This window comes from Pongo abelii, chromosome 23, assembly GCF_028885655.2.
Source record: "Pongo abelii isolate AG06213 chromosome 23, NHGRI_mPonAbe1-v2.0_pri, whole genome shotgun sequence".
Classification (NCBI taxonomy): Eukaryota; Metazoa; Chordata; class Mammalia; order Primates; family Hominidae; genus Pongo; species Pongo abelii.
The window spans coordinates 57,458,716-57,472,659 of NC_085929.1; the positions used below are offsets into that span (position 1 = coordinate 57,458,716).

Genomic DNA, 13,944 nt, shown 5'->3' on the forward strand with positions numbered 1-13,944 from the left:
CGGGTGGTTGGGGTGAGCAGGAGCAGCGAGAATGGCTGGGATGAGCTGGAGGGGTGCTTGGGTTAGGGTGGAAGCAGAGAACAGGGAGGAGTTTGAGGGGGAGATGGGGAGCCCCCATCCTGCCCCCTGTGCTGAGCACTCTGACTCAGCCTGAGCCACGCCCTCGGATGGGCCCCCACCCTCTGGCCCCAGACCTGTCACCCATCTCTCCTTTGCTCTTGGAACAGCATGAAGAAGGTCAGACAAAGTCACTCTGAGTTGACATGTTTGTTGCTTCCATTAGATTAAATGACAAAAATAAATGGGCTGGGCCAGGTACTTTTTCTGCAACCATCACTATAGCCAGGGGCAGGCACGATGACTGGCAGCCCCTTCTAGAATCAGAGGTGGGTAAGCTTTGCAGAGTCAAACCATAATGGTCTTCTAGAATCTAGACACTGACATTGGGTCTTCAGACTTTTTTATTGATACCTCCTAAATATTTGTAAAGAAATAGGTGCTATCCATTAAAAACACCTGAATAATATTTTCTTTAACAGTCAAAACTTTAATCTTTTTTTTTTGAGACAGGGTTTCACTCCCATTGCCCAAGCTTGAGTGCAATGGTGCGATCTCGGCTCACTGCAACTTCTGCCTTCCAGGTTCAAATGATTCTCCTGCCTCAGCTTCCTGAGTAGCTGGGACGCAGGTGCCACTGCACCTGGTTAATTTTTGTATTTTTTGTAGAGACGGGGTTTTGCCGTGTTGCCCAGGCTGGTCTGGGACTCCTGAGCTCAAGTGATCTGTCTGCCTCACCCTGTCAAAGTGCTGGGATTACAGGCATGAGCCTCTGCACTTGGGCCCACTTCTTCAGTTCTCTTCTTGCCATTTCTTGAACTATATTTCCAAAGTCTTTTCCTGGTTATTTATGAGACACAACTTGATGCTCAGTTAAAATAAGTGAGGTCTCCTAACACTCAGTAGTGGAGCTGAAACCTATTAACATTCAAGTCATGAAATAGGACTTGTATGCCCTTCAGCTAGAGGAAGTGAGGCTACCTGACATAAAGGTAGAAAAATCTCCTGACACTTGGAGGAGATAAAGTGTCATGACTCAGATAGGGCATATAGGAGATAGGAGGTTTCATGACTCTCAGGTAAGGGAGATGAGACCTCCAGACAACCAGGAAGAGGTGAGAATACCTCCAGACCTCAGGGGGTTGAGATGAGAACTTTGGACACCCAGAATGGAGGAGATCTCATGATACTCTGGCAGAGGAGATGAAAGCTCCATGCCATTTAGACAGGGATATGAGACTATATTCAAGTAGAGGGTAGGACATGCCCTGGCACCCAGATGGGGGCAATGAGATCTCCCAGCACTCCAGTATACCGGTGGAGACTTCAGAATATTCGTATAGGTAAAATACAACCTCTTGACATTCAGCTAGAAGATGTAAGACCTCTTGATTTTCAGGTGAAGAAAATGTGACAGGGTGACACTTGGGTGGTGGAGATGAGAATTCTTAACGTGTAGGTGGAGGCAATGAGGACCTCTGGCATTGAAGTGGAAAAACAGAGTTGTTGTTGCTTTCAAAGAAGGAGGTGATCACTCCCTGATACTAGGTAAGATATACGAGACTTATTGAACATTCATTTGAGGATGTCATAAGTATGACATTCAGTTAGAGAAAATAGATAAATCAAGATCATCTGATAATCTGAAAACTCAACACTCAGGAATAGGAGATGAGATGTCTTGACACTCAGGTTGGAGGCATGGGACCTTCTGACACCCACTTAGATGATGTGCAACCTATTGACCCTCAGGCTGGTTGAGATCTTACATTCAGGTAGAAGAGGTAAGGCTGCCCTCATGCAGGTAAGAGTGTGACCTCCTGACATTTGCAGGCGATGGGAAATGTTTTAACATTCAGGTGTTTACAATAAGCATTTGTCACACTCTGGTAGGTGAGATGCTAGTTCCTGACAATCAGATGGGAAAAATGATGCTTCATGATGTTCAGGTAGCTGTATGAAAATTCTTGACATTCAAGTATAGGAGAAAACACCTTGCTCCACCTCAGTCACAGAAAGGCGATCTGGAGACATTCAGGATAACAGGAGACCTTATGATATTCAGCAATGGACAGGAAGGTGGGCTTTGCAGTTGTAAATTAGGGAAATTCAAAATGACTCTTGGAAAAGTGTGTTGATAGCATGCACTTGGAAGAGGAAAAGAAAACTTCCCCAACAACAATTAAGGATCAGTTAATCTGCTGACCCCGACTCCTCTGATCCACAAACGTGTTGCACCTTCTCATCACTGAAGGGCTGAGCCGCTCCTCAGTCTGTGAGTCTGCAGTGGTTACAGCATGTATGAGAGGCAGACTCCGAACCTGCACAAAGCCAGAGCCTTGGGTGATGTGGGCACCTCGCAAGAATTACTGGGAATGGAGATCCTGGCCTTGGACAGAGGGAGTGGGGCTGCACAGGAGTCCCCCATCATCCTGGTGGTGGGTGAGCCTATGCAGGAAGTCAGGAAGTCTCTTCAGCAAAAACCAGTTAAGGCGAAGGGCCCTTACCTGGCCTGACTGCTGGGGGTGGGGTGGGGGTCACCCCTGCTGATTGGCCAGGCAGCCACAGAGCTTTGTGAGGTCACTAGGCTTGCAGGCCAGGCAGCGCCAGGAGTATGGTCGAGATGCTACCAACTGCCATTCTGCTGGTCTTGGCGGTGTCCGTAGTTGCTAAAGATAACGCCACGTGTGAGTAAGTGTCGGGGCTCCTTGGTGGGGGAAGGATCTTCTGAGGGGCACGTCCTACCCCGACTCCCTCTGTTCAGGGTTAGGGAAAAGGAGGCTGGGCTTGGGCCTTAGCAGTCCCTGGGTCTCACAGCTCCTGTGACCCACATCCCTAACCTGGATGCCCCTGCTCCCAGAATCAGCAGCCTGGAGCCCCCAGACCCTCAGCTTTCGTGGCTTCCTCCAGAGATGGACCCCTCAGCACCTCAGGCTCCTTGTGCCTCTCCCACTCCCCCAGGGACCGACCCCACTGCCTTGAAGACATGAAGTCCTGATTTTGGGAGCCCTTATCCCCCTCCAGACAGCTGAGATGTCCTAACCCGTGGTTGCCCCCAACAGCCCCAGGATATCATCGCTTCACACCGCTTGCACCCCTATCCCCCAGTAGACTCTCTCACTCCAAGGTATCCCGAAACACCAACACCTCCCAAGCTATATGTGGCCTCCCACCTGTGACACAGTTCCCAGAGCCTCCACCTCTAGACCTCCACTGCTCTCAGTGTGCCCCCTACACCTGTGGGCCACAGTATCTGCCCCTGGCTGCTAACCCTCCTCCCATCACTGTCAACGACCCCCTTCATCACCTGACTCTTCCCTGAGTCTCCCACCCAAGATTGGTTATAAAGACCTCAGGCCATTACACCCCTCTGTCCCCAGGCCCCGCACCCCCACCTCTATCTACCCTCCTGTTCTGCCCAGGGACAGGCCATCCCTCAGGGCCCATACAGCCTGACCTGGCTTCCCGTGGCCTCCTCTTTCTCCATCTGTGACTGCACCCACAAGACGTGAGAAGTCGTGGCCCCAGAACCATTTCCTAGAGCTTGCAGCTTCCTACATAGCCCAGGCTGCCCCTGCTTTCCCAGAACCCGGAAGCTCTTCCCCACTTTTCCCAACCCCGTGACCCTGCCTCCCCTCAGTTGTGGAGTTACAAGGACAGGCTGTGCTCATGCTAGGTTTGAACTGTGCCCTGGTCTCTCCCCAGTGGCCCCTGTGGGTTACGGTTCAGGCAGAACCCACAAGGTGGTGTCCGCATCGTCGGCGGGAAGGCTGCACAGCATGGGGCCTGGCCCTGGATGGTCAGCCTCCAGATCTTCACGTACAACAGCCACAGGTACCACGCATGTGGAGGCAGCTTGCTGAATTCACGATGGGTGCTCACTGCTGCTCACTGCTTCGTTGGCAAAAAGTACGTGTAGGGATGCACTGAGGGAGGTCTTCAGAACGGCTCTTCTCAGAGAGGGGCGTTCCCCAGGGACGCCGTGCAGCGTCTCCCTGGGGCTCTGGGTCAAGTGGCTGCGAGACTCCGGGGGCTGGTCCAGACATTTGCTAGGGGAAGGCCCTGAGGGTTGCTGTCACCAGGCTTTTCTCCAGCCAGTTGTGACCTGGCTTACCTTTGTGCCCACAGTAAAGTGCATGACTGGAGACTGGTTTTCGGAGCAAAGGAAATTACGTATGGGAACAACAAACCAGTAAAGGCGCCTGTGCAAGAGAGATATGTGGAGAAAATCATCATTCATGAAAAATACAACTCTGCGACAGAGGGAGATGACATTGCCCTCGTGAAGATCACCCCTCCCATTTCGTGTGGGAGCTTCATTGGGCTGGGCTGCCTGCCCCACTTTAAGGCAGGCCTCCCCAGAGGCTCCCAGAGCTGCTGGGTGGCTGGCTGGGGATATATAGAAGAGAAAGGTGAGTATGGGAGCGCCTCCAAGGGGGGGACGCTGCTGGCCGTTCTCCTGGTGGTCACGTGTTGACACCCAGCCAAGCAACTTTCATCCTCCTCACGGCGCTATACGTAGAGCCATCACTGTTGCCTTCCACAGTCCCCTGTGCCAGGTCACATGATGGGTGACGTGTCTGGCTGTCTACGGGAGGGCTGATGGCAGGTGCAGGGAGAGCTGCAGCATTGCTTAGAATGGGGTTGAGGCTGTGTCTGTATTTGGCACCCGGGGCCCAAGCTGCTGGATCCTGGAAACAAGGAGCAACCCTGAAACAGCCTTTGGAGAAGAGCTCCAGATAAGGTTATGTGGCTGTATGACAGTGCCTTCCACTCTCTGGGCCTCGGTTTCCTCATGTGTAAATGGAAGGGCTGGATCAGATGGTCTCCAAGCTGACCATTTCCCAACACCTGTGATTCCAGGGCCCAGCCTTCCTGCTTCCAGGCTGTCTTTGTCACCATCAGCAGCCACCTCCGGTACAGTCATGGCACCAAATCTACCCTCTCCATCCGAGTTACTTGACATTTGCTCTGTAGACTGGGAAGGGGACAGGTGGTTGGTGTGGCTTTCTGTGGGTCATAGGCATCCCTGTATTTCAGGCTTCCTGGAGTGTTCGGCAGGTACCTCTCCATTCAAGACGGGTGTAGCTGCCACTCTAGAGCTCCGTCCATAACCAAGCTGTCTCTCTCCCCTGTCCCCTGTCTCCCAGAAGATCTCTTGCCCATCCAACACTACCGAACACACTTGACACCAGATGAGTTCTAGAAGAGTAGGGGGAATTACTTCCGTACCAGACCAGGCTCATGGAGGGCCCCAGCTGTGACCTAGAACAAATTGTCATTACCGACTCCATGGTCAGAGAGGCCCAGACGCCTCTCCCTACATACTAGGACCACTAGAGATACCGTTTATCCCAGAAGCAACAGGTGACCCCATTAAATGGCAGCAGTGAGCAGCAAGGTTTTGCCAGCAGGACAAGACCCAGTAGGACTTGATCTCTGCGTGTGACCTATACTTCCAGCTTTCCGTAAGTGGTGCCTCCTTATCCAGTCACAGTAGAGCTGTGAAGATGTGACTGAAATTAACTTAGCTCTCAATCTCTTTTTTTCTTGATAATGGATAATGAGGCTTCTTAATTCAAGGCAATTCAGTCATATGAGTTTAAAACGCAGCCTTTTTTGGGTAACAACAACAAAAAATCAATAATTTGAGGATTCTTCCTTTAACTCTTATTTCCTTCTCTGAGGGGGCGGTCTAAGTTTCTGACAGGTTTGTCACCTCTCCTGTCCCTCAGGGAAGGGAGTTTCATCCCAGCTGTCCTTGTTCTCACTGGCCTCACTTGACACGTGGCCATCCCTTTCTGGCCTGGAGTGACAGCCTCTATTCCAGCTGCCGATACCCATGGCTCTGCCCTGGCCTCTATCCAGCCGCCTAGCCTGCCATGCTCTGTCTGATGATGTCCACAGCTCTTGGGGGTCCCTATGTTCCTGGGAGGCTGATCTCAGGGTCCCCACTGCCAACCGCTGCTGTCCTATTCTATTACTCAGAAGGATTGTAGTCTCCTAGCTACATCTTGGATGCCATGCAAAACCTTTTTTGTTCTGGAATTCCCATAAACCTAATAGGATCGCTCTGTTTCTGTTTGGGGTGTTTTTGTTTTTCATTTTTGCAAACACATCCTGTACCCATAAGGCCAAGTCTTAAAGAAACCCCCAGGCTCCAACTCCTGTGATCCCTTCAAACCTTCCGTGTTTTACCACCTCCTTCAACTCATCTGCTTTGGGGCTGGAAGGGATACCCTTGGGTATTGCTTCTTTCCCATTGGGTTTTGAGTCCCTGCAGACTTTTAAGCATTTGTTATTTAAAGCCCAGGTGTCGGCTGGGTGCAGTTGCTCATTCCTGTAATTTACCCAGTACTTTGGGAGGCCGAGGGGGGTGGATCACCTGAGGTCAGGAGTTTGAGACCAGCCTGGCCAACATGGTGAAACCCAATCTCTACTAAAAATATAAAACATTAGCAGGGTGTGGTGGTGGATGCCTGTCGTCCCAGCTACTCGGGAGGCTGAGGCAGGAGAATCACTTGAACCCGGGAGGTAAAGGTTGCAGTGAGCCAAGATCGCACCACTGCATTCCAGCCTGGGTAACAAGAGAAAAACTTCATCTCAAAAAAAACCCGCCAAGGTGTTGGGATTTAGAAAACCCTTTTCTGTTTCAGGACACCTAGCTCTTCACAATAAAACCTATGGCTTTCAAGACTATGGGCTCTGCCATAGATTTAAAAAATCATCTTGGCTGGGCACGGTGGCTCACACCTGTAATCCCAGCACTTTGGGAGGCCAAGGTGGGTGGATCACAAGGTCATGAGATCGAGACCATCCTGGCTAACACGGTGAAACCTCATTTCTATTAAAAATACAGAAAATTAGCCGGGCATGGTGGCAGGCGCCTGTAGTCTCAGCTACTCCGGAGGCTGAGGCAGGAGAATGGCATGAACCTGGGAGGCGGAGCTTGCAGTGAGCTGAGATGGCACCACTGCACTCCAGCCTGGGCGGCAGAGCAAGACTCCATCTCAAAAAAAAAAAAAAAAAAAAGTCATCTTAATGGCTAATAAGCCAGGATTGTTGTCATTGTTGTTTCAATGTCACCCTTACCCCAAGGGTAGTCCATGTACAAAACTCTCACTGTTGGTAATACTGCAACTAACCTCCATAATCCATCGTTAATATGCACACCCACCCTCCATCCACCTGTCCATGGGCCTCCACCCTTCCTTCCTCTCTTCCTCTCTCCTCTGGCCTTGATTTGGATAACATTTCCCCACCTCCTCCCACCACCTCTCGTCTGCTCTTTCTGGTGTATAAGGAGAGTTCGGGGCATCGACTGGATGGGTCTTAGGTTTAACTGGAGCATCACAGAGGATGGGGTTCGGTGGGGCAAGGAGGCAGGGCTTTTGTCCGTGTCTCCCATGATCACTGACCACTGAGTGGTCTGACTGTAGCCCCCAGGCCATCATCTATGCTGATGGAGGCACGTGTGGATCTCATCGACCTGGACTTGTGTAACTCGACCCAGTGGTACAATGGGCGCGTTCAGCCAACCAATATGTGCGCGGGCTATCCTGTAGGCAAGATCGACACCTGCCAGGTAACCTTCCTTCTGGCTTCTGGGCCCCTGGGTCCCTCCAGGACTCTCCCAGCCCCTGAGAACATCCTCCTTTTGGATCCCCAAGCTCCACTATCTCCACTGCTCTGCCCAGGGCCCTTCTCTAGTGACTGCTTCCCTGGTCCCTTTTCTAGCACCTACAGTCACAGTGGGGATGAGAGGTGACAGCCACTGGCTGCCCCTGCCATGTGCCCCTGTGGACACGTGGGCTTGCTTATCTCACTGCAAGGAAAGCCCTGACAATTCACACCCTCCTCACATCCCAAATGAAGCCCCTGATACCCCCACAAACTTTACCACAACCACTTGTGTTTACGGCAGCAGGAGACCATGTGACTGTGGAAATTGTCCTCCCAGAGCCTTCTGACCACTCTGGGCAGGGGAAGAGTGGCTCAGGCAGATAGTGACCTCTGTGTCCTTCTGGGCAGGGGGACAGCGGCGGGCCTCTCATGTGCAAAGACAGCAAGGAAAGCGCCTATGTGGTCGTGGGAATCACAAGCTGGGGGGTAGGCTGTGCCCGTGCCAAGCGCCCCGGAATCTACACGGCCACCTGGCCCTATCTGAACTGGATCGCCTCCAAGATTGGTTCTAATGCTCTGCATATGATTCAACCGGCCACCCCTCCACCTCCCACCACTCGACCGCCCCCGATTCAACCCCCCTTCTCCCACCCTATCTCTGCTCACCTTCCTTGGTATTTCCAACCGCCCCCTCGACCACTTGCCCAGCCCCGACCCCCACCTCCACCCCCGCCCCCACCCCCACCCCCACCCCCACCCCCACCCCCACCCCCACCCTCATCTACCACAACACTTCCCCAAGGACTTTCTTTTGCCAAGCGCCTACAGCAGCTCATAGAGGTCTTGAAGGGGAAGACCTATTCCGACGGAAAGAACTATTATGACGTGGAGACCACAGAGCTCCCAGAACTGACCTTGACCTCCTGATCTGACCTGGTTCTCAACAGACCCAGTGAGCCCTTCACTCCTGAGAAAAAGGAAAGATGAAATAAATAAATAAGCATATATATATATACACACACACATATCTGTATGTATACATGCATATACATCAAGAGATGCTTTCTGGACTTCTTCCTATCCCCCCTCCCAACCCAAATTTACACTATAAAATCTACCCTCTCTCTTTCACCCTACAATAAGGCGGAATTGCTTGTATATTAGTGCCAATCGTGTTTTTTAAAATCTTGATTTTTAATGCTGGAATAAGGTGACCTGGGGCTGTAGACCAGGGATGGTCTTTATTTCACACTTAGGGAAAACGACAAATGGTGAAAATAAAAGAGCCATCTCTGCATGTGCGAGTCAAAGGGGGTGGACCCCCAAAGCAGCAGCTGTGAGTGAGCTGACTGGGAAAGAGGGGGTGTGGGTCCAAGTCTTCTGTCAGGAGGCTGGTGGTATTGACACCCACAGAGAAGATTCTGCATGAAGGTTGAACTCCCCAGAACACAAAGGCTAAGGAGACCGCTAGGCCACCAAAACAAGTGTCTACTACCAAACACAATTTTGCTTGTGGCTTGTTGGTGTCAACTGGACACCAACAAGCCTGTCCATTACTTGCCTGTAGTTAAATCTTATTAGTTCCTGGATTTGAGCAAATTAAAAAATGTATTCTTTGCTAGAGCTTTCCAGGAATTGCAATGGGGAATACTTTTTGGATGCCCCTGAGTGAGCTTTGAATGGCTTCCTTAGGATTTGGGGTTATTTATTTTAAGACCTTCCATTGCAAGGAACAGAAATCAGTTAGAGCCATTTAAGTGATAAGGATGCAAAGATGTCAGACAGAACCAATAGGAAAGGCCAGAAGCAGACACCAAGAATGATTAGGAACCCAGGCAAGGCATGACCCTGGTCTGCATAGAGTACCTGCCCCACCCTGCCCCATGCTGGGGGCAGCTGTCACCTGGAACTGTTAACATCTATTTGCAAAATCCTGGGGAAGAAATCCTCCAGCCTGACCAATATGGTGAAACTCCATCTCTACTAAAAACACAGAAAAATTAGCCAGGTGAGGTGGCGGTGCCTGTAATCCCAGCTACTTGGGAGGCTGAGGCAGGAGAATCGCTTGAACCTGGGAGGCAGAGGTTGCAGTAAGTCGAGATCACGCCACTGCACTCCAGCCTTGGTGACAGAGTGAGACTCCATCTCAAAAAAAAAAAGGAAATCCTGATAGGTTCAGGCCAACTGCCCACTCTGATCAGGGAGTAAAAATGCAAAACTTGACTGCTGGTTTAACCCCTTGTGAGACTGAAGATGGCAGGTCTCAGAAAGAGAGAAAACCTTGGCATCTGGCTGAGTAGTCGTTGCAACAAGCTTTTACTCATATGTGTGTCCACCTAGCTGCTTGTGTGAGTCAAGCACAAGGTGGTCCCATGCCCCGGTCACCAAGACAGGTGGCAGAGAGAAGGTGCCATGGCAGGTGGGAGGAACCCTGGCTGAGAAAGCTCAAAGGACCAGTCATTTTCCTGCTGGAGCTGGAACCTGGACTGATGGAGCAGCTGTGAATCTTCATCTTCAAAATTTATTGGTCTACCTGGGTTCAAGCAAATACCCTGCTCCACCCCTCATAAGCTCTGTGCTCTGGGGAAGATGTGCCAGAGGGCTGTGTGACTATGAAATAAGGACAGATGCGGAGCATTAAAGCAGGGCTTGACACACCAGAAACGCCCATGAATGTGGGCTGTCATTCATGGGCCAGCTGGTGGTGACTGCTGGTGCATAATCTTATGCTTATCTGCAGGGGCACTTTGGTGCCTGCCATTTTCCTCTTATGACCCTGAAATGCTTTGGCCACGTAGGAGGGCTTGTGTATCTAGTCGAATGGCCCATAGCTCTGTAGGATAGTAACAGTTGATCACACTTAAAACATTCTATCTGCCTTGGCTAAGAGCTGGTGCTGCTGAAGTTGGAGTTGGTAATTCATTTTGTTGACTTTTAGGCTCTGTCTCCTAAAGCCAGTTTCTTAACCTCCCTTTGTACCCTGGTGCCAGACACTTGACATTCTCTAAATACTAAGCATACAAAATGCAAGGCCCCATACAGAAGCCGTAACAGCGGCAGCTTGGGATTCACCCTCAATGATCCTTAGCCAGACACAGAGCCAGGTGGGCTAGCACGTAGAAGTATGGGGCAAGGTGTGCTGTGGTCACGAAGGGGTTTTGGACAAGTTGGGGTGGAGCTACAGTAGCAGCAGCTTTTTTCTACCCTAGAGACTTCACTGCTTCTCTTCTGGGCTTTCTGGGATCCAGAGTTGATTTTCTTGGTTCTCTCTCCCCATAAATGCTCCTTGTCCTTAGTTTCTTCTCTCCCCAGTGATGGAGAAAATCTTACCCTGGGCCTATCATCTATAGCTGATATCTGGGTCTCCTTGGAGAGACAGGGCCTACTCTCAAGGAACACTCTATGAGAGGCCATAGACTGGGTGGAGAATTCAAGCCGTGATTCCTGGAAACTTCACATGCACATTAATATGGTGACATATCACATAGTCTCCTGATCTTTCACCATTCAGACTACTCTATGACTTGCTTTTCCATTTAGCAAATATAGAGATATTTCTATGTTAGAGACATCTTATGTCTCTAAATTGATCTTCCACAATAGGGATACTTATAAGACGAAGTGCCACAGTTCTTTCCTAGGAAGGAATGTTTAGCCTTCCATGCATGAGAGTGCCCATTTCCCTACATCTGAGGCAACACTGTTCTTATCAAATGTGTCTATCTTTACCAATGTAATAGATGTTCCAATTTTCATTTTTAAAATTGATGCTCTTTGATCTGCCTTCATGTTCCTATGGATAGTTTAACCCTGAAAAGGTTAAACTTTCAGATCATGAAGCAGGTGTCTCCTGCTCTTAGTGACAGGAGAAACGGAAGAATGACCAGCTGTGTGAGAAACCAAAACTCCAGGGACCTAGACATCCAAGGGGTGTGCCCACCTACACATCTGAGGAATGTGCCCACCTAGACATCCGAGGGGTGTGCACACCTAGACATCCGAGGGGTGTGCCCACGTAGACATCTGAGGGGTGTGCACACCTAGACATCCGAGGGGTGTGCCCACCTAGACATCCGAGGGGTGTGCCCACCTAGACATCCGAGGGGTGTGCACACTTAGATATCTGAGGGATGTGCTCACTGTTTTCTCATGGGACGGCTAAGCAAATGAAAAGTATTTGTAAAAACTGAATTCATAATGAAGCTTAGTGATAGGAACAATAAAAGAAAATGGTTTGACAGTGGCTAAACTGTACAGGGCAAGACTCTTGATGCCAGAACAGTGGGCACGGCAGGGATCATGCACAATATTGACACAGAGGCAGAGGTCCTCGTTGTGCCTCTCATCAATATATGAAATCTTACAATATTTGCAAGGGAAAACATTCTAGTGAATCCAATCTTAGCAAATTTACAATGGAAATGTGAAAAAATGAAAATGGTTCATCTTTAATACATAGAAAACTGACCAAGAAACAGAAGTTAGCTTAATGGAGTTTACTCCAGAAACTCTATTCTTGGTAAAGAATCATCAGTGATCTAATTCTGGACACTATACATGGGTTTTTGCATGGGCGTGTGCTTTCATGTCTCTCGGGTAAATACTTAGGGGTGGAATGGCTGGATCATATGGTAGGTGTAAGTTTTGACATACAAATGCATCCCCGAAGCAATCACCACAACCCAGAGAGTGAACACGTCCGTCACTCCCTAAAGTTTCCTTGTGGCACTTTGCAATCCCTCCAGCCTGTCCCCTCTCCCGCCCCAGGCAATGTCTAGTCTGCTTTGTCTCACTATCAATTTGCTTTTCTCATAATTTTATATAAATGAAACCCTATAGCAAGCCCTTTTTAAAATCAATCTTCTTTCGCTCAGCATAATCATTCTGAGATTCATTTTGTGTATCAGTGATTTATTTCTTTCCGTTGCTGAGTATGTCATCACACGGCTCTACCACTGTTTGTTTTCCTGTCTAACCTGTTGATGGACATTGGGTTGTTTCCAGGCTGGGCTGTTCCAAATGAAGCAGCTATGTGCACTCAAATACAAGGATTTGTATGGGCACACATGTTCATATCTCTTGGCTAACCATGTATGTGAGGAATGGCTGGTAGGTGTATGTTAAAAAGCACTTTTTAAAAAACATCGAGTGTTTTTTCAAAGTGATTGCAACATTTCACAGTCCCACTAGCAGTGTATGAGTTCCGACTCTTCCACATCCTTGACAAGATTTGGTATGGTCAGTCTTTTTTTAATTTAATTTTATTATTATTATACTTTAAGTTTTAGGGTATATGTGCACAATGTGCAGGTTTGTTACATATGTATACATGTGCCATGTTGGTGTGCTGCACCCATTAACTCGTCATTTAGCATTAGATATATCTCCTAATGCTATCCCTCCCCGCTCCCCCTATCCCACAACAGTCCCCGGAGTGTGATGTTCCCCTTCCTGTGTCCATGTGTTCTCATTGTTCAGTTCCCACCTATGAGTGAGAACATGCGGTGTTTGGTTTTTTGTCCTTGCGATAATTTGCTGAGAATGATGGTTTCCAGTTTCATCCATGTCCCTACAAAGGACATGAACTCTTCATTTTTTATGGCTGCATAGTATTCCATGGTGTATATGTGCCACATTTTCTTACTCCAGTCTATCGTTATTGGACATTTGGGTTGGTTCCAAGTCTTTGCTGTTGTGAATAGTGCTGCAATAAACATACATGTGCATATGTCTTTATAGCAGCATGATTTATGATCCTTTGTGTATATACCCAGTAATGGGATGGCTGGGTCAAATGGTATTTCTAGTTCTGGATCCCTGAGGAATCGCCACACTGACTTCCACAATGGTTGAACTAGTTTACAGTCCCACCAACAGTGTAAAAGTGTTCCTATTTCTCCACATCCTCTCCAGCACCTGTTGTTTCCTGACTTTTTAATGATCGCCATTCTAACTGGTGTGAGATGGTATCTCATTGTGATTTTGATTTGCATTTCTCTGATGGCCAGTGATGATGAGAATTTTTTCATGTGTTTTTTGGCTGTATAAATGTCTTCTTTTGAGAAGTGTCTGTTCATATCCTTCACCCACTTTTTGATGGGGTTGTTTGTTTTTTTCTTGTAAATTTGTTTGAGTTCATTGTAGATTCTGGATATTAGCCCCTTGTCAGATGATTAGGTTGCAAAAATTTTCTCCCATTTTGTAGGTTGCCTGTTCACTCTGATGGTAGTTTCTTTTGCTGTGCAGAAGCTCTTTAGTTTAATT

The 13,944-nt window shown here is 48.9% G+C and overlaps 1 protein-coding gene across 2 annotated transcripts; it reads left to right on the forward strand.

The window, feature by feature from the left end:
- The first annotated feature begins 540 nt into the window (after positions 1 to 540).
- Positions 541 to 8,735, forward strand: ACR (acrosin). Of its 2 annotated transcripts, XM_002831318.5 has the most exons (5): positions 541 to 2,748; positions 3,763 to 3,966; positions 4,186 to 4,469; positions 7,497 to 7,642; positions 8,089 to 8,735. In XM_002831318.5, exons 1-5 carry the CDS (start codon positions 2,672 to 2,674, stop codon positions 8,605 to 8,607), a joined length of 1,230 nt encoding a protein of 409 aa, XP_002831364.5. In that variant the 5' UTR covers positions 541 to 2,671; the 3' UTR covers positions 8,608 to 8,735. The 2 variants fall into 2 exon arrangements, with proteins under 2 accessions (XP_002831364.5, XP_063579266.1); XM_063723196.1 differs by lacking the exon at positions 3,763 to 3,966 and having other exon boundaries at positions 2,643 to 2,748.
- The last annotated feature ends 5,209 nt before the right edge of the window (positions 8,736 to 13,944 follow it).

Coding starts and splice junctions, on each gene's coding strand:
- ACR (XM_002831318.5), top strand. CDS start 2,672: ATGGTCGAGATGCTACCAACTGCCATTCTGCTGGTCTTGGCGGTGTCC. Junction 2,749..3,762: donor AAAGATAACGCCACGTGTGA/GTAAGTGTCGGG, acceptor GTCTCTCCCCAG/TGGCCCCTGTGGGTTACGGT. Junction 3,967..4,185: donor CACTGCTTCGTTGGCAAAAA/GTACGTGTAGGG, acceptor TTGTGCCCACAG/TAAAGTGCATGACTGGAGAC.